Raw genomic sequence first — 20,599 nt, forward strand, 5'->3', positions numbered from 1 at the left:
GAAGAAGTGTATGTTTTACAGGTTTGAATCTGTCTTTTGCATTTACAGCTTGATTTGTCAAGTTACCCAAAAATTCTTCATGATAAATGTTAATCAAATGACTTCTGACTTTACGCAGTTTTGTGTAGATTTCTTTAACTTTATCACAAGGAGAAACTAGATAGTCCTCATCCAATTCTAGATCTGGATGTCTTTGCAGCTCAGGAATTAAGTTAACTGAAACAAGGTCATAACCCCTAATTAGACACTCTGGTGTTATGGGATCAGGAAGTGATTTGTTTATATCTGTATCTCTTAATGCCTCTTTAAAAGCTATTGGCCTTCTATTCAATAAATGGACAGTCTGACATATTAAAAACTCAAAATCCCTGATATCTAAAACATTATTTCTCATGGCTCCAAATAAGCATCTCTTAGCAAGTTTCACACAACTTTCAACCATTGAACCAAGAGCCGAGTTCCCTTTGAAAAACTGTTCAAACTGGAGGTTCTTTATGCCATTCTCTTCTAGATAGAGTTTAACTTCTGGGTCCTTTAGATAATCTAGAATTACGTTGCCTCCTGCTACTAACTGAGATCCTTGATCGGAAATACACAAATTTGGTAGTCCAAACTCAAATGTATGAAGCTGGAAGGCTCTAAGATACTCTTTAACACTCAAGTCCATGCACACCTTCAGATTTATAGCTCTACTCCATGTACATGTGAAACATACTATCCATGCTTTTACTTTTTTCCCACTGGAACGTACAAAGAAGGGTCCCATGTAATCTACAAAAATATAGCGGAAAGGAATCTCTGGGGGATTAATCCTAAAATCTCTATAGCAGTGTTGATTAAGATTAACTGTCCTCTCATTGAACCTACGGCATATGACACATGTGCGAATTATCCTTTTAACTACTGAAAAAAAATCTAGGTATACAAAATATCTTACGTACTTCAGCCAGTAGCCTATAGCATCCAGCATGTAAAAAACGTTCATGATAATCTAATACAATATATTTAGTTAGTAAACTATCCTTAGAAATTAGCAATGGAAATCGCATCCTACGGTCATCTTTCAGTTTCTGCATTTTGCTACGTACCCTTAACAGGCCTTCCTGATCCACATAAACATTGAGCTGTCCAACTAACTTTGGGATATCTTTGAGCAACAGGTTTCTGGATTCAAAATATTCAAAAATTTCAGGGAAGTGCTTCTGCTGATCTCTTCTTATTACCATCTTTGTAGCCTCTGCAAAGAAGTTATGATTAATATCAAAACAGCTAATATGTCCAAACTTAACAGGATCCTTTAGTTTTAGTTTCATTTTCAAGTTATTAACAAAGATAAGTACTCTACGGAAAACAGAAACAACTTTATGGTAGCTAGAACATCTTGATAAAGCATCGGTATGCTCCTCAATCTTTGTAGTTATAGTACCATGATAAGACTGGACAACACCAACAGGAGAATCTTGCTTTACCGGAAGGGCAGGTATTACAAAATCCAAGATAGATTCCCTGTTCAGCTGACCTTCTGTCTCATTAAGCAGAAATTTGGGACCTGAAAAGTAGTTAGTTTTTTTAAGCTGCTTGAAAGATAAGCTGCGAGTGATGCAATCGGCTGGATTTTCACAACCTGAAACAAAAGAAAAATGAATCGGGTGTTTATTACACAGTTCATTTATTGTGTGTAACCTATTTTGAACAAATACTGAACACTTCTGCATTTTATCAAGCTTGGCAGAAAACCCATGTACCCAGGAAAGGGCAACGAAGCTATCCGAGTACACTATCAACTCTCTTATTTTGATTGGCATCATACAAGAAATTCCGGATAACTCCTCATACAGACATGTAATTTCTTCTACGGCCAAAGTTATTCCTTGCAGTTCCAGAGATGGCATGCTTTTAGATTCCATTTGCTTGTTTACTATCCTATTTTTTGCAAAGACAAAACTGACCTTTCCTGTGGGAATATTTTGTATGTAAATGACTACACCAAACATCTGCTTACTACTGTCTGAAAATGCCAATAGCCGGTAAGTATCTTCTCTACTCCCAAAGACTCTTGGTATCTCTGCAACAGAAGCAGCATTTGCTTGTTTGGCAATATTCCGCCATTGCCTCCTAACATCGGCATCTAATTCCTTGTCCCAGCCCAGATCTTTGTTGCACTGTAACTGATGCAAAAATAGCCTTGAACGATTAAGAATAGGGCCATTAAAGTTAAAGAGATCATACTGGGAGGCAATAGACTGCAATACTTCCCGTTTTGTTCGAGCTTGTATGTTAAGACTAATAGGTTTAGTAGATAAACTGTCTTGCTTCCTATCCCATGACAACCCAAGTAATTTTACCTTTTCATTGGTTTCTGTACTAATCTCATTATCTATGTGGTCTTGCAATGCAAAATCATTACTGATGTACTGCTGCAGGTAAAACTTGTAGGGCTCAAAAATGCTTTCTAGTTGTTGGTATGCCCAGAGAAGTTCTTCAGAACTATCATAGGCAACTGCACAGTTATCCATGTAACATAGTTGATATATCATCCTCTTCAATTGTAAAAGTTTACTATCATCACAGTCTACATCTAAAATTAAAATCTTATATAGAGCAAGTAACAGTAATGCAGGGCTGCATCTTAAGCCAAAACTTAATCTTAAATTTCTGTATCCCACAACGGTAAAGTCTTCCTTCTCTACATTTCTAAACCATAGGCATAATAGCCTATTGCTATCTGTGTCATTCAAGGCAAGATTATTGAACGCTTTACACAAATCAAAACATAATAACTTCTGTCCAAATCTCAAATGTAATATAGCAGAGGAAAGTTTCTGGTTTAGATTTGGTCCTGAATATATAGCCTGATTGTGACTAATGGAAGGTTTACTAGAATCTTGCTGACAAAGATTAGACAAATACACTATCCTGCACTTTGTGGTTTCGCGATCCATTTTAAAGATGCCTATGTGAGGCAAAAAGCTATGGTTAGGGTGCTCTCTGATAAATTCGGGAAGGTTATTAATGCGCTCTATGATCCCCATACTTTCCTGTTCTTTAAAAACTTTATCCATTATCAATAGCTTATACCTGTTATTTTTCAATTTTTTCAAGTTAGACTTTAAAATTGAAACTGCCAATCCCTGATTGGAACCTAATAAATGGGCCACCTGAGGATTCCAAAATAAAGGAACAACAATTCTACCTTCTTTATCTCTCTTCATATTTTCAAGGGAAAACTTAACCAACTTCTTATTTATTTCAGAACTCCCAGAATCAGAATCATTAGGTTCCGACTTTACAAATCTATGACAACTTTCTTCTAAAATTTGGTTAGCTGCCTTGATAAGCTGAGATTCAATTATATCCCCCTTATCATCAAATACATTAATGTTAACGGGATCCACAGTATCTTTAAAAGCACAATCCGAAACAAGGCAAGTATTACCATTCCCAAAAATGCTACCAACTAAGTTGTGATCTGAAAGTTGAACCAATCCCTGAAAGCAACTTCCAACATAAGGTAAAAATGTTAAATCCTTCAATATTTGTTCCACATTACCATGTAACAATACTCCAGCAGGAGTTTCAGAATATAGAGATTCTAAATTTGATCCAAACAAGTGTTCCTGCTGAGGAAGACAGTATGCTGAGCGAGTGCCAAGAATTAACTGAATACTCTGGATACCACAAGAATCATTTGACAAGCTTTCGTCTGCCAAAAAATAACCTCTTTCTTTGAAACCACTTACTACCTTACCTAATTTAGGAAGTTTTAACTTTACATTAATAGTAGGTATACACAGTGCTTCAATTTTTCTAATTCTATCCCCTATCTGTAAACTTACTTCAATCAGCTTAGTAGTATAGTTCTGAGTAGTGTTAATGCCATTTACTGTTAGAGAAATATTTTCCCTTACTGTGGGTAAATTATAACTGTCCGCAATATCGGTCAAAATGAAGTTACACTGACAGCCACTGTCTTTTAAACATCTTAACTTTAAACCATTATCCAAGGTAGCAGTAAAAGTGGGAAGAACAGTCTGCATGTCAGAATCACTCTGGAAAGCTTCCACAATGTTAACCATTGAGCCAGATATCTCCTTACTTTCCTTAGGCTTGGATTTTGCTTTATCTTTACCCTTATCTGTACAAGATTGGCCATCTGGTTTATTTCCATCTTTATTTGTGACTTGATTGCCATCAACAGACCGAATACACAGGAAACTGAAATGCCACTCCGAGCAATACTTACATTTATTATTGAACCTATACCTACAAAATTTACTCAGATGATTTAGGTTAGAACATTTTAGGCATCCTTTCAATTTTCTTATTTTATCTATCTTGGCTTCTGCAGAGTCAAATTTGGCACACTTGTGGATAGGGTGATCGGCTGGTTTACCATCTACTTTAGTGCATATACTACAAGGCTTAAAGGTCTTATTTATTTCATACTTTACATCTACAGCTAAGCTGGTAGCTCCATGGTCACTAGTATTTGATGCTTTGGGGAAAAATTGTTTAGGGACTTCTTTAGTTTTCTTAGACTGGCTACAATAACGCTCACTAGCTTCAAAAAACTTGTCTACAATTTCATTTAACGTTGGCTTGGAGCTGTTAGTAATTTGAATCAAATGATTCTTAAATGCATCATTCAATCCTTCCTCCTCAATCTTTACACTAAAGTATTAAAATGCAAAATAATAACAACGTTCCACCAACAGTGCAAATGGAGAGACATCGGGCAAGCATCAAAGCAAAGTCATAATATCCTGTCACGGTCGCCATATTCGGAAAAAACTTATATGAAGGTTGTAAAAAATGGTGAGAAAACAAACATCAAAGTGAACATTGAATTTATTATTGAACATACAATAAATTTAAAGCATAATATTATGCAGAATATAAATTAATATTAATGACACTTGATGCTGCCCCGATATCTAGGTAACTCTGGCACTAGTTACCTAACCTCCACACTCCGAATCGCTTATAACCAGTGAAAAGCTTATAAGATTCGTCGAACAATACCATTACCATGATGCCACTGTGCATAGCCTATAAAAGATATGATACGTCTATCAGAAAATTGTACATGAAATTATTGCCTATGCAAGCGACTTAAAGTTCAGAGTAAGATTCAATAAAAAGATCTCAAAAGATATAATAAATGGCAAAGCAAAATATTAACAAGAGTAATTTTTTTCTGGTTACAAGTTTTATTTTTCACGGGATTAATGACTAAGCGCTAAAATTATTCATTCAATAACTTTAAATCTCGTAAAGTGTGCCAACATTTACCGAGACCTACCTCAAAGTTATCAAGCGCCTGCTTGCTCGATATAAATCCACGGAGTTGAATCCCTCTGAAGTAATCCAGCAGTATGTGGTGGATGCCAAAGACTATGGTAGGGAAATAGAATCCCCGTCTTGGCCTCTCTTCCATGCTGCTACACAATACATTATATGGTTCTTCTGAAAACTCACTCCCTTGGAGAATCATGCCCTCGTCTCTCCATTGCACTTTGGTGAAACTGGTGGTACTTAGCACTTCATTATTTCACAGCAATAAAAGTCCTTCAAGTGAAAAGAGTTCATTAGTAATGATCAAACATTAGTTGGCAAGTTTCTAACGAAGGTCGAGTTAATCCATATTCACTTAAGTCAAGAGAACTGCTTCCTTGGAGGGTTAGGCAGATACTGCTTGGTAAAAATTCTTACCACTACTCGTTAACTTCGTTAACTAATTCAAGAAGGGCTAAATACCATGAAATGGTCTCAAATGCCAGCACACAAAGTATTTACAGCTATTAAATATAATAAGTTATTTAAAGTTACATTTGAGATCTTTTTATTTTCCAAGAGAGTTGAAAACCAAGGATTATGAAAAAAGTCAAAGTACTTTTTTCGTACTAAAAATAAACAAGATAAAGAAAACGAGAATACAAGGATTCTGAAGTTGGAAAGAAAAAATATATTTAATAAGATAAAGAAAACGAGAATACAAGGATTCTTAAGTTGGAAAGAAAAGATAAAAATATATTTAACACTATATATATATATATATATATATATATATATATATATATATATATATATATATATATATATATATATATATATATATATATATATATATATATATATATATCATGGTGAAGATGGTGCTCCGAAAGAGTTGGAAAAGGAATGACGTAGAAAGGCTTTGCCACTTTTCCTACGTTTAAAAAGGAAAACGTCAGTTCACGACCACATTTTCGCAATTCTGTTTTGGTCCTGTAAATCGAAGCGTGGGTGGTGGTCGTCTACCCGAAGATATGGGAGTCGATCCAACCGATGTAATTCTTTACACTTTACTGTGAAAAGTTTTAACGATTTTTGTTAAGAATTCGATTTTCTGTAAAACTCGATGCCGTTCTTCCATTTTTTTCTCATATGTCAGCTAAAATTTCCATTTATTTTTCGGAACTGATAGGATGGTGTACTTTGGAGTTCTAGGTCAGCAGCTGGTATTTTATTCGGAAGAATTCTTTATTGTAAAACCAATTTTTTCCACAAGTTACGGAGTCCAATCTCTTTGTTTTTTTTATGATATCCTAACCAATAAGAGCTATCGTTATCATCTGTGTTAAAGGGAATAAGAAAATAACGGTTATAGATTCTTTTGTAATTGCAATAATTTTGTTGTTTTTGTTACTCTGTTTAGATAAACAATTTAAATCACAGTGTTTTCTCTTACCTACGTAATTGTTTTTGCTGGTATAATCTTAATGAAATGTGAATAGTTATGTATTTAGAACACATGAAAAAATATAACAAACATTTTTTTTTCCATTCATATCACGCAAAGGATTACTTCCTTTATATGTTTTTCGTTGCCATTTTCCTTATGTTTGCCTCATCGTTAGAATCTGTGTATCAACGGTGTTATTTGATGAAATTCCTACACATTTTTTAAAACATGTTATTAAGGCCTTTTGAGGGAATTGGTGTATTTTCTATGAGAAATTGGAATCAGTGAGGTTCAGGGGAAAACCATGTAACTGAGATTTACATTAACTATTTCCTAAATCATGAATTACAGATAAAAATGATATAACCTTCATATATTATTCTTATTCAAAGCGTTTAGACAACTTGTGGGAAGAACTAACTACATCTTACATGAATTTATATGTAAGCTAAACTAAAGAAGACCTCTTTTAAATAGAATGATCAAAATTAACATTTTCAGAAATTTTAATTACGTGTAAAAATTCAGAGCAAAATTTATGAAAAAAAAATATCTCTATAAGAAAATTTGAAAGAAAATTGAAGGGAAGTGACTGGCTTTTTTTTTTCAACAATGATTTCCAATTAAGAAGAGACAAATAAAACAAATAGTTAAAACTCGTCCAATTGTCGTTCAAAATTTTTAACATAAATGTAATAAAAGAGGACGTTTTCATCCATTAAAACAACAGTTTTGGCTTATCTGCATTGATGCACTAACTCATCTAAATTTATTACTTATCAATATCATAAAACTAAGCCATTGACAAAAGTAGAACGTATAATGATAAAAAAAATATATCAGCGTTAATCAACAATATGAGATCGTAATCAGTTAAACACGATAACCATTTCATACACATTTTTAAGTCGGAAAATATTTTATGAAAATTTCACTAGGATTTGAAATTATTTTCACATTGCTTTGTAGTTACTGGCACCTCTTCCAGATATATATTTACCTTTGTCAAAACCATTTAATTTAATTTTTTACTTTTTCACTTTCATTTTCACTTTTAAATTTAAAGATAATAATACGAAATAAAGTCACTTATCAATTCTTATGCATCTTCATAAACCTTAGAGAACACTCACATTAAATCCATAGGATATTTCTGTTGATTTCAGGAGAATTGTAAATGGTATCATTCGGTTAACATTTTTTAAAGATAGGAACAGATTGATAAAAATCATATAGAAATCCTATAGCAAATCATATAGCAAATCGGGGAAATCAAAAACGCTTCTGGTATACATAGAAATTTTAAGGTGAACAATCTAGAATACTCCTCTGAAAGTTTAATTATTTGTTTTACATAGTCACATGGAAATTATAACTTGTAGCAATTCCAGATTTGCACTTTTACGTTATCATAAGCAAGAGGTTTACTGAAAGCTGATATATTGGCATTAGAGGCAACTGGAAAAAAAAATAATTCCTTCGGTTGCTAGAAAGATTACCACAAACATAAACTAAAAAAATTAAAATAGTCATAAATAGAATATGGGTATTAATAAACATAATGCAGTCTTGGTGTTCACTCAAAACTTGGTTTAGCGAAAGTTGGATAATTTTTATTTGTCTAAATCCGTGGTGTGCGCACATCCTCCGCCGACATAGAGGTTGAAATTATCGCTTACACTTTGGAAAGTTATTACTTCTTGGACATGATAGCCATTGATGCATTTTTTTTTTTTTTTTTTTTTTTTTTTTTTTTTTTTTTTTTTTTTTTTTTTTTTTTTTAAATGACTAGAAGTGTCATTTGCTACTTTCCTGAATATTATCAGCAAAACATAATCTCTCCTGAACAATTTTGTGATTTCCTGCTTTTTTCTTCGCAATAAATGTATCATATAAAATGTATAAAAACTAAGCAAAGAAACAAAAAAATTACTCATAAATAAAAGATTTAAACCAAAATAATTACTCAAAGTGGAATAAGGAATAAAGTTTCAAAGGGCTGATTATTTACTCTCAAATAAGGGAATTAAAACCAAACCAATTATTTTAACTTGACTAAAGAATAAGGATTTGAAAAGCCAGTTATGTCTAGCCGTTATCATTAAGATAATGACGATATGTATATCACAAATTGCTACTTAACAATACACATAACATTTTCAGAAGTCTTTGTTCGTACGTAACACATTCTAGTTTCACATGTTAGTACAGTCTATGTCTGGCATGAATCCTTCCGTCTAACAAAAAAAAAAAAAAATTATGAAAGAGCTACAGCATTAGCCTGCTCCTCTCACCCCCCTAAGAAAATGCGCATATAGACGCATGACACTATATTTGAATTGTTCCATTTTTGAAAAGAAAAAAAAAAGTGGCCACTTCTGAGTGTATCTTAATCTTGTTTGTTATGTAAGAAGGTAAAATATTCTTCAAAAATTGTATTAAAAAAAAGACGCTAATATATCGTATGAATTTTATTTTATCTAACGCTACTTCATGAAAATTAATGTCGAATATTTTTATCTATCAAAATCCCCCTATTTATTAAACAGTAAGAACTAAAAGTTTCTTGATACTAATGTCCTCCCTTTCCTTTCGCTGAAAAATCATAATATACAGAAACATATAGCAAAAGCATTTGATTTTGTAGTTTTGCATATAAGTTCACTAATAGAAACCACTAACATTGATTCGTTTCTGGAATCTAAATCTTTGATTAAAGCCAGTGAAGAAAAATCAACACTATATCTGTCGAAAATAAATAAGGAAACAAAGGCAAATCAACAAACGTACTAAGTTCTCTAGAAATGGGATACCAACAGAGATAATGCATCAGAAATATTGCATCTATAATCACAAAAACTTCTATCGTGCAAAATGTAATGAAAAGGTTTTTAGTGAGGTGCAAACACAAAGACGAGAATGCACTTGGCTATTTTTGTTTCCTAAAACCCAAGCAATTATATCTTTGATTGGAAAATGATGTTATTGAAATTAGTGCACAATTTCAGCTTTAGGAAATGGCACCCCTCTCAGAAATTTTTTTAGCATCCGTGTAATGTTAAAGTATAATGGGGTCACATTGCAGTAACCAAGGTCAATAATTTCTCTGAAATTGTAGTGGATGCTAATAGTCAGTACCTGAGTCTTCCTCATCAATTTGTTAAATATTATGTAATATTTTAACTTATTTCCTTCTTGGAAATTTTCTGCGTTTTAAGCTACTTTTATTGTTTTTGAAATATCGTATTTCAATCATTCATTACTTCTCTAATAGTGTATTAATTTCCTTGTATCCTTTGCTCACTGGGCTACTTTCCATTGGTAAAGCTCTTGGGTTTACAGCAACCTTCTTTTCCAACTAGGGTTGTAGCTTAGCTAATAATAATAATAATAATAATAATAATAATAATAATAATAATAATAATAATAATAATAATAATAATAATAATAATAATAATAATAATAATAAGAAGAAGAAGAAGAAGAAGAAGAAGAAGAAGAAGAAGAAGAAGAAGAAGAAGAAGAAGAAGAAGAAGAAGAAGAAGAAGAAGAAGAAGACTGTGACATTTCGTGTTATACTTTTCATGTAATTTATCTTTATCTACATCAATACAAAATTTAATGAATAAGTTGGCTTTAAAATACCCGAAATACCTAAAACAGGATATTCCTAGATACATTAGAGACTCTGGATTCCATCGTAGCCTTTAAGAATGCATCAAGTTTGAAAGTTATTTAGGAGAAGTAAATCTTATCAAGAATAGCAGTACCTTCAAATTCTGAAGACAGAGCAATCCTACTTTATTTATTTTTTATGGTCTATAAAAAAGCAATGTTGAATATCAAGTCTTAATATTACCTTACTGCTAGGCTTCTTGAAAAAAAAATTATAATAATAATAATAATAATAATAATAATAATAATAATAATAATAATAATAATAATAATAATGATAATAATAATAATAATAATAATAATAATAATAATAATAATAATAATAATAATAATAATAATATTATTAATAATAATTAATTTGGAATGAGAATTAGAAAAGTATTTTATGGAGCGGATTTCTTTTTAATCAGTTATTCAAGAACTATATTATATTCTGGAGACAACACGTTAGGAAATAGTAGAGGATCCAATAATTCAGTAACTAAATATCTATCTAGCTCATCACTTCCCAAGAAGCTTTCACCAACAATTTCAATTGACCCCTTTGTAAAGGTAATTGTTATTTCTGTAACAAACAATCTCTTTTAGCTTTAAAAAATTATATTTCTTTCATGATTATAACCATGTTTTTTAAATCAATTTCAATTTAAATATTAGTTCCTTTAGAACTTAGCTTAGAATAAAAAGTACAAACTATGGTTTTCTCTATTATTCTATTTTCAATATGAGATCATTAAAACTTCAAAACAAATATAAAATATCAAGAGAATTTCCGTAGATTTGTTATGATAAAAAGGATTTTTAATAATTCTCTAATGTATATATGACTACATCAACGTTAATTGCTTATTATCATTTTTCTCACTAATAGACTAGAGTCATAATTTAATGTTTTCCTTTAATCTCATAAATTTTCGGAATGGTTTCTCATTCCTCGTTATATTGAGCGATTCGTATATACAACACGCATTTTATCAAGTGGAACAAAATTCATTTATAGAATCTCTCAAAAATTCAAGAATAATACCGAGTGACTGCCTGTAAAAATAGACAAAAAAATTATATTGCTAAAGAAAGTTATTCATGGCAAGAAAAGCCTCTATAAAAATTATTCCATTTCCATCCCTTTTTTTGGTGAAACCCTAGACCTAATGGAAATTATACCACACAACTACATATCTAGATCAACGGATTCAGTATTTTAAAGACTTGTTGAATATAGGAGATGGAAGAATAGCAGAGCTGAGTGATGTGGTATTTGAAAGATGAGAGATTTAAGAAAGGATATACACCAGGAGGTAGTGGAAATATAAGTGAAATATTGCTACATGTGGGTAATAGTATAATTAGGTAGTAGGGCAGAATGCCTAATGACATAATGCCTAAGGACAGAATGCCTAAGGACAAAATGCCTCATTCCTCAACACGGACAAAATGCCTAACAGACATAATGTATAAAGGACAAAATGCCTAATATACAAAATGCCTAATGGACAAAACGCCTTCTATCCACAATTATGTTATATACCACTTCAAATGAATTATTAGAGATTAGTAAAGATCTTACGATTAAAACCCATATAACCACCAACAACCTCTGGTTCATCTTATTCAACATTTTTAAATAAATTATGCGAGATTAGTAAAGATCTTACAGGTAAAACACATACAAGCTGTTGTTCATTTTACTTTTCTTTTTGTACTTTGAAAAGCCGAAAAAAATTTACACGTCTTTTCCTAACTAAAAAATTTCTTTATCAATCATTTAAATTTTTGTAAGAAACACTTCAGCCCAAAATGGAAATCATCACTAGTAACAAAAGAGAGAAAAAACTAATATTTGAAGAATATACATACATCGTTAACTGGAGGAAGAAGGACGTACATATTGGGGGTGAGAAAAACGTGCTTTGTGTAGTACCAGTATAATCACTGGTAATAATTTAATTGAAAAAAAAAACTCGCATCACCTGATAAGGTATGTATGAATGCTTTGAAAGTAATGGAAAATATGAAAGACCTCGCTCTTAAATCTGATGAAAATGCATCTTTGGTAACTAATCACTGTACACAAGACTTGTCATTAAGCATATGCAGTGCTTTGCCGGTGAAAGATTCCCTTCCACGCAGTGTAAGGGTACCCTAACACTTGCACGACTTTTTACCACGAATTTGTCATGGCAAGTCGTGACATTTTGTGGCATGAACTGGTAGATAAAATAAGAATTTACCTCAGAATCACAGCTGACCTGTCCACGTTGACACGAACTGGCACGACGAGTTCACGGCGAGTTCACGCATAGTTTGCGCACTTCCCGCATCGTTCCAAAGAGTTCACGAACAGTTCGCGCATAGTTCACGAACCGGTCACGAAATTTTATCGTGACCAAAATTTTGAACATTTGAAAATTCTCGTCACGACATGCCACGATGTCACAACGGGTTTACAAACACTTCACGCCAGTTCATGACGAGTTCACGCCAGTTCACGACTCGAGTTGTGACAATGCGGGCTACAAATTCGTGCAAGTGTCAGCCTGGCTTAAGACGTATAAGAGTGTGTGAAAGTGCCGATGAAGATTTCTCGATAACTACAATTGGTGTACGATTTTTATATTTGGCTATGAATCAGAAAGTGTGCATATTTACACACCTAGAAAGAATTTGGAAGTCTTGAAAAGTGAAAACAAGTGGTTAAGCGATGGCACATTTAACTGTGTACCAATCGGAAGACAAATGTATACGTTGCATTGTGTTGTTTCTCAAAGTAAAACATTACCATTAGTATACTGTGTTACATCTAATAAAGATGAAAAAATTATGATACAATATTCGAGTTCCTCAAATAGCTGTTTCTTTCATTTCAGTCAGTGTCTTTGGAGCAAAATAAAATATCTCGGTCTCCAGCGCTGGTACACGAATAATGACAATGCTTTCATAATCAAACAAATACAAGCCTTAGCTTTTGTTCCTACAGAGGATTTAGCTGATCTTTTTACAAACTTTTTAACTTCAATCACCTACGATTCTGACAAAATTTTGAGTGATTTCTTTGAATATTTTGAAATTACATGGCTCAGAATAGTTCACAGAGGTCGACAAAAACCCCCAATTACTCACCCAACTCTCTCTAAGCTTGTAAAAAGAATTGTAACTGAATAAGCAAGTAACGAGTTTATTCCCGAAAAGGCCGCATTGGTGCTGATGTTGAAAAAGCTAATAAGAAATATATTCGAGTAAATGAACGGATCAAAAAAATTCATGCGACTTACAATAAAAGGATGAAGTTTTATCCTAAAGGCTATGGCATTTAATTTTTGAATTTTCTTCAATTCTGGTAAATAACCTATTCATGAATATGTAAATTTATATTCCTTCTGGTACATGTTTTTAAAGAAAACAAAGATTATTTATTTAGTCTGTATTATGTTTTTAAAGAGTAATTGTTTGATAAAAACATTTTTATTAAAAGATTTTTTTTCTATCCTTGAGTCCCTTGAATATTTCATAACTTACAAACATGTTATCTATAAGACCTCCTTAATGCCAAATATATGCTAGACAAACTCCAACATAGTCATTGAATTTCATAGCAGTCTGAAGTAAACTAAGCCAAATTGGTCGAAGTCACCTTTTTACCAATTTTTAGATGTTTTTTCCATTAGGCATTTTGTATGTTAGGCATTTTGTCCATTGGGCATAATGTCTGTTAGGCATTTTGTCCGTGTTGATGAATTAGACATTTTATCCTTAGGTATTCTGTTCTTAGGCATTATGTCATTGGGCCTTCTGTCTGCTCAAGTATAATTAAAATAAATTTTCAAGCTATGTCTAAACGAATAATAGCTGATTGTAAAAGTTATAGAAGCATAAAAGTACACATTACACAGAGGGAAATTTTGAGGCATGGTTTTATGTAAGAAAGATAAGAGGCAAAATGGCGGATAAAAAGAGATCACCGTGGGGAAAAATTGACGACCATAGATTATTGAAGAGTAAATTATACAAAAGTACTAATTGGTTGGAGAGAAACACTTATAAATTACTTGGAAGACGTAATGGACTGGATGCACCTCGATATCCATGAAGCAGGAGAGTGAATACATGATAGGTTGAATAGCGTGCTGATGATGACTGTTTTATGTTTATGAAATAATTAATTTTGAAAACGCTATCCTGCACATGGGTTTATTAACGATTTAGTCATTAAAGGATGTATATGGCTGTAACTGTTATGTTGGTCTTCTTTGAAATCATCTCTGGCTAGGAGGGATGGCTCAATGTCTTGAATTTATATCTCCTGTCCAAAGTTGAATATCATTTTTGCAATGTGTGAACATTATGAACATACTGAATTTCACATATCCTTGCGCATAATAATGTTAGGTATGACTATATTTTGCGTCAATAACTTCACCGTAAAAGGTGTCGAAGAGGGCTCCATCACTATTAATGTGTTAATGATTAACACTTGTCTCTTACCATCAACATTATTCAAAAAAAATAACTTGGTCTTGATAGGAAAGTCAGTTATTCCTTATCATTATTGAAAGTAGGATTATCTGTGCACTTTCGTCTCGTTAAAGAATATATAATTGCTTTGTAAGCTGATTAAATTGTTTTTATTGGCAAGACACACACACACACACACACACACATATTTATATATATATATATATATATATATATATATATATATATATATATATATATATATATATATATATATATATATATATATATATATATATATATATATATATATATATATATATATAAGCATATGTATATATATATATATATATATATATATATATATATATATATATATATATATATATATATATATATATATACATATATATATACATATATATATATATATATATATATATATATATATATATATATATATATATATATATATATATATATACTGTATATAACAAGATGTTTACCTGTTCCTCCTGGCGTATGCATGGGCGTTTTTTTCTGACAAAGATTTGGGATAATCAGCTTGAATGTTCACTAAAATCTCGGTCCAAGTTCCTAATTTTTTAATTGAAGTTTCCCAGGAGCAAATTTTACTCTGTTGAAAAAAAAAACCATGAATTTTGAATTATGTAATTTAGTTATCTTTAGCTATCTACAACTTTACGCCATAATGTCTAATAATATATATATATATATATATATATATATATATATATATATATATATATATATATATATATATATATATATATATATATATTTTCTTTAATGCTAAAAAGTTTTAGAATAGAAACAGTTGAGAAATCTATAATTCTACATTATTCCCACAATTTCTAAGATCACAAAATCTAATATTTCATTAACATGTAACGCTGGTAATCTGGATTCGGCTTTGTATAAGCTTCAACTTGAATAGGAGAGGTTATCATCTCTTATCGACCATTAAATACTGTTACCTGGGTCCTTTTGATATACAATATTCAGTGATATTCAGGATCGTCGAACTGGCTCTAATTTACTTTAGTAAATTTGGATTTATATTATTTACAAAGTAATTCCAAACAAAAGTATATTGCATTAGTAATTTTGGATGTCAAAAAATATTTCAAATTAGCCCAGGTAAAATGGAGCATTGGGTCCCATCAAATGTTGCTGATTAAGGAGTATCCTAAATTTCATTAATGACTATTTACACATATTGGTTATCATTGAAACCAATAGACGAATTATCTGCCAATATATCTTAACAGATACCTCTTTAGAAATGTAGAACAGAATTTGTTTCCACTATATACTTCTTATTCAATTACATATTTATACAAGTTGTATAAACACAGAATCATGATTATAATAAAAATGTAATCTCATCGTGTCAGTATATATCCACTCAGTCAGGAGGATATTCAAGTTATATTTACAATTTTATTTAAATGCTTATTTATTGCGTTATATCTGGCTAAGATTCATTTAAATTGATTGTGGATCAACTTTTCAACATGTTCGCTGTGTAATATACATCTACAAAACGGTTATAATTCTTTGTAAACGTTGTGATGATAGAATGTTATTCGTGTCCAGAATTGGGTGTTAAAAAAAAAAAGAGATGAAATTAATGATATAACAATTCAACAACGTAATATTAAATACTACATTATGGGTACCATGGGAACCGTAAAGAAAGAGTCTAATGAGAGAGCGGCTGGTAAGCATGAAGTTATATTTCAGCAAATAGTTCTCTCCTAAAGATAAATGTTTGGATTTTAACTGATAACCAAAACTGGAAGATGTTGCAAAGAGTTCATCGCATTATAATACTTGGACAAGAGGGATGGTCTAGTTTGAGTGAAGAAAAAGGGAAAATTGAAAATAGATTCAACTAAAGCGTTATTACTTGGGTGTAATCAAGTCAGATAAGATGGACAACAAAATATAAAAATACATTATGTTTTATTAATAAAAGAGGAGTTTGCCCTTCCTTATCAGTTGTAATTGACTCTTATGGAGCTTGCCTAAATAAATTCGAGAGGGAAAAATATAATATAAGATATAGCGTCTAAATTATAAAAAAGGAATAGTGATAGAAATCTGCCATAAATAGAAATAAAATTTTATCTCTTAAACATGTTCTTTTCAAACCCGCTTAAATCTTAAACAAGAAAACTTTCAGAATCGAATAAAATGTCAGACTTAGTACTTTTGATCGAAACATAAATATCTTGGTCTTCTAGAACTTTGAAATCACAAAAAAAAAAAAAATAAAAATACAGAAGCACGTCACACTCACTGCATTTAGGAACTGTCTCATAAAGCGTGCCCATTAAGATAGTTCATGGTTAATGAGTAATATTACTAAGAGGATTTGATTTTTTGTTTCTGGCATGATGCTTCCGATGAAGAAGCAATTGGATTGATTTGTTTCATTTTATTGTTTTCGTAATTAGTTATTATGAAATGCTATATTGTAGCTACATAACCTTTAAAGAGGGTGGGGTAGCACTGGTAAATTTTGGTGTATAAGTTTGACAACCAAATGCAGGAGTATCTTATAGAAATTTACTGAATGGAAATTAACAGGTTTAAATAAAGAAGTTCTAGAACAGATGTTGATTTCCCACTTTAAAAAATGAAGATAATGGAGAAACAATGATAATAGATACACAAGAAAGGGAAAATCAGGAGTTATGTGAAGTTTCATGAGAAGTAAATATCTTGAAGGAAGATTGCATATGAAAAGAAAGCCGCAAAAAAGGAAGCTAGAGAACTCAAGAAGGATACGAGAGACTACAAGTTGAAAGATAAGAAATTTAGTGTGAAGTAAAATTATATACATACACACACACAGACACACACACAGACACACACACAGACACACACACATATATATATATATATATATATATATATATATATATATATATATATATATATATATATATATATATATATATATTCATATATACATACATATATATATATATATATATGTATATATATATATATATATATATATATATATATATATATATATATATATATATATATATATATATATATATATATATACATATATATAGATATATATATATACATATATATGTATATATATATATATATATATATATATATATATATATATATATATATATATATATATATATATATGTGTGTGTGTGTGTGTGTGTGTATATATATATATATATATATATATATATATATATATATATATATATATATATATATATATATGATAGTTTTTCAATGGAAAATGAAAATTTAAGGAGAAATTCTTTTTATAATAGGTTAGCTAGTCAGCTTTCAACTGGGAAAATAACTGATTTCGACTCTACTGCAAATATCCCATTCAATTGCAGCTTTTGACCCTAGATTTAAACTCACCTTAAATCGATCATGATAACCGAGTGAAAAGTTTGTTATACATTATAATTGAAGATAGCTTTGTCAGTAGCACATACTTTTAAATACTGTTCTGCAAATATTTATAATTATTGTACCCACTATTTCTCAGGATAGAGGACGAAGGGGAATAAACATTCATGAAGTTCTTATGGCTGTACCTGGTGGCTCCGAGAATATGCCTCAGAGTCCAAAGAGAGATGACATTATAGTTAAAAAAACTCTGCGGTCAGGAAGGATAAAATCTGCTTTAGATAAAGTTTTAAGAAAATTAATAAGATATTGGTGAATTTGTTTGAAACAGAAATGTTAAGGAGTATTCAAAAGTGGATTACCTGCTCGCAGTTGTCATAATGTACGTAAAGTTTCATCATTTCTTTCATCTGATATGCTTTGTACGATGCGCCAGTTAGGTGATACCTAAGAGACGAGTCAACTGCAAGTAACTATTTCAACAGACAGCGAGCTTTTATATAAAAAAGAGTTTCAGTGGAAGAACGTCAAAAAAATTCAAACACATCAATTCAAGAATAGACAGGCTTGAACCGCTTCCGTTAATGGAGAGGTGTAGTCCATGATAAATAATAAAAAGCAAATACCATCACAATGTACGAGTGTGTGAAGCACGTTCTGAAAATGGCACCGGATCGTTTGGCAGCTTCTGAACAAACATTCGCCGAGATGGAAGAAATGTGTCTTTGACAAAAGGCCCCAAGCCAATGATCATCACCCTTACACATCGTTCTGAAGGTTGACGGCTCTGTCCGTTCGTGATGAGATTATGGGCTCCTGAACATGCAGACAAAACCGGATCCCTACACCCTCCCAAACATTGCCGACGTCACCTCCTACTTGCACAAAGCTAAGGTTTTCTCCATGCTCGACCTCATAAAGGGGTATCATGAGGTGCTCATGAATCCAGAAGACATCCCCAAAATCTTTGTAATGCTGGGGCCACTATTCATCGCCTCCTGGACGGCATCATAGGGGATCTGCACTTCTGTGTATGTTATGTGGACGATATATTTGTGTTCTCTTCCTCCAGAGAGGAACATCTCGGTCAGCCATACATCATGCCAACAACAGAACGGCCTTTTTGTCAAGTAGGGCAAATGTAGCTTTGGCGCCAACGAAGTATCATTCTAAGGCCCATACAGCCAATCGAAGATTTCCGGGAAAGTCTCCCCGAGGATCGCCGGGAGAACGTAATCTGCTTTGGTGTTTAACCAAGTCACGCCCTTGATGTGAAACTGGACTTCAGCACGGTTGAGCCAGGTGAAAGCTTCTCCGCTTGCGAAGGGCGGTAGTTTCATTGAGGCGGCATGTGCCGAAGAGGTCGACAGCATCCTCAAACAGAAGAGCACATCAGTGAGTGGAAAGGCAGGGGGGATCAGACTCTCTGCTGCTCCCTAATGTATGAAGTGCCTAGTAGATAATAACTGACACACAAGACAAATGGAACTAACTTTATTTAAACAGACAACGAGGTTTTATAAGAACATTTTCAGTGGAAGAGGGTTATAAAGAATTCAAAGTGATGAATTGAATAGACAAGCCTAAACTGGTTCTGTTAACAGAAAGGTGTAGAGCAAGATAAACAATACAAAGAATTGAATGAGTGTGTGTGTGAAACACGTGGGTACAGCTTATTTTATAAATAGAGAGTTACGGGACTTAAGCAAAGTTTTAAAAACAAAATATGAACGACAATTTGTGACATGTACTCCGAGATCATCTTTAATTTTGAGTTTTATCATCTAAGACCAGATGGAAATGATACTAAGCTGCTTACGGCAGCGCTTCACATATATAAAACAAAATTAGCTTATTACTCTTTATACCTGAAGGTCTTAAAAGGTTTTTCTCTCAACACATTTTATTTCAAAACAGTATTCCCTAGATCTGCTCTGATACAGTATAGCAGAATATTTTTTCTTTTTTTTTTACAATTTTACAGATCAACAGGAAAGGTCAAAGTGGTGAATCGAAAGAGGGACTATAAAGATAAATCCCTCAAGGATTTTTTGAATAACGAGTTACATATTTTTGTTTACTCAACTTTTATACTTTCAACTTATTTTGCTAAATGTGCAGACAAAGTTTACACCAACGCTACTTCATGCAAAAATTATTCTATTTTGACAAAAGGTTTATTTGATGACATTCGGTGTTTAGTTCATTGTTAGAATATTTTTTTATGATAAAGCAATCTATGTTTAAAAATTATTAGTTTACTAGATTTCCCTTATGTGATGAAGAGTACCAAAAATTACATAATTTTATGGTGGCATA

The 20,599-nt window shown here is 31.8% G+C and overlaps 2 protein-coding genes across 2 annotated transcripts in view; both read right to left on the reverse strand.

Moving 5' to 3' along the window:
- LOC137648567 (uncharacterized) overlaps window positions 1-1,067 on the reverse strand; it is a 2,697-nt gene extending 1,630 nt beyond the window's left edge. Inside the window, exon 1 of the mRNA XM_068381480.1 lies at window positions 1-1,067. This exon is cut by the window's left edge and continues 1,222 nt beyond it. Within this exon, the coding sequence (XP_068237581.1) occupies window positions 1-985 (985 nt within the window). The 5' untranslated portion in view covers window positions 986-1,067.
- Window positions 1,068-1,188: 121 nt separating this feature from the next.
- On the reverse strand, window positions 1,189-19,362 carry LOC137645366 (uncharacterized). The gene is made up of 5 exons (XM_068378197.1): window positions 19,276-19,362; window positions 15,358-15,488; window positions 1,841-4,605; window positions 1,438-1,624; window positions 1,189-1,237 (listed from the first exon to the last, which is right to left on the reverse strand). The coding sequence occupies exons 1-5, from the start codon at window positions 19,360-19,362 to the stop codon at window positions 1,189-1,191; spliced, it is 3,219 nt and encodes a 1,072-aa protein (XP_068234298.1).
- Between the last annotated feature and the right edge of the window lie 1,237 nt (window positions 19,363-20,599).

This window comes from Palaemon carinicauda, chromosome 1 (genome assembly GCF_036898095.1).
Source record: "Palaemon carinicauda isolate YSFRI2023 chromosome 1, ASM3689809v2, whole genome shotgun sequence".
Taxonomy (NCBI): domain Eukaryota; kingdom Metazoa; phylum Arthropoda; class Malacostraca; order Decapoda; family Palaemonidae; genus Palaemon; species Palaemon carinicauda.

Bases quoted from the DNA above. Each gene is read 5' to 3' on its own strand.
- LOC137645366 (XM_068378197.1), bottom strand. From the start codon at position 19,362: ATGTTCCTCTCTGGAGGAAGAGAACACAAATATATCGTCCACATAACA. The intron at 15,489-19,275 runs GCGATGAATAGT...TTTTTTCAACAG, and splicing joins CCTATGATGCCGTCCAGGAG to AGTAAAATTTGCTCCTGGGA. The intron at 1,238-1,437 runs GTCTTATCATGG...ACTTCTTTGCAG, and splicing joins TCTCCTGTTGGTGTTGTCCA to AGGCTACAAAGATGGTAATA.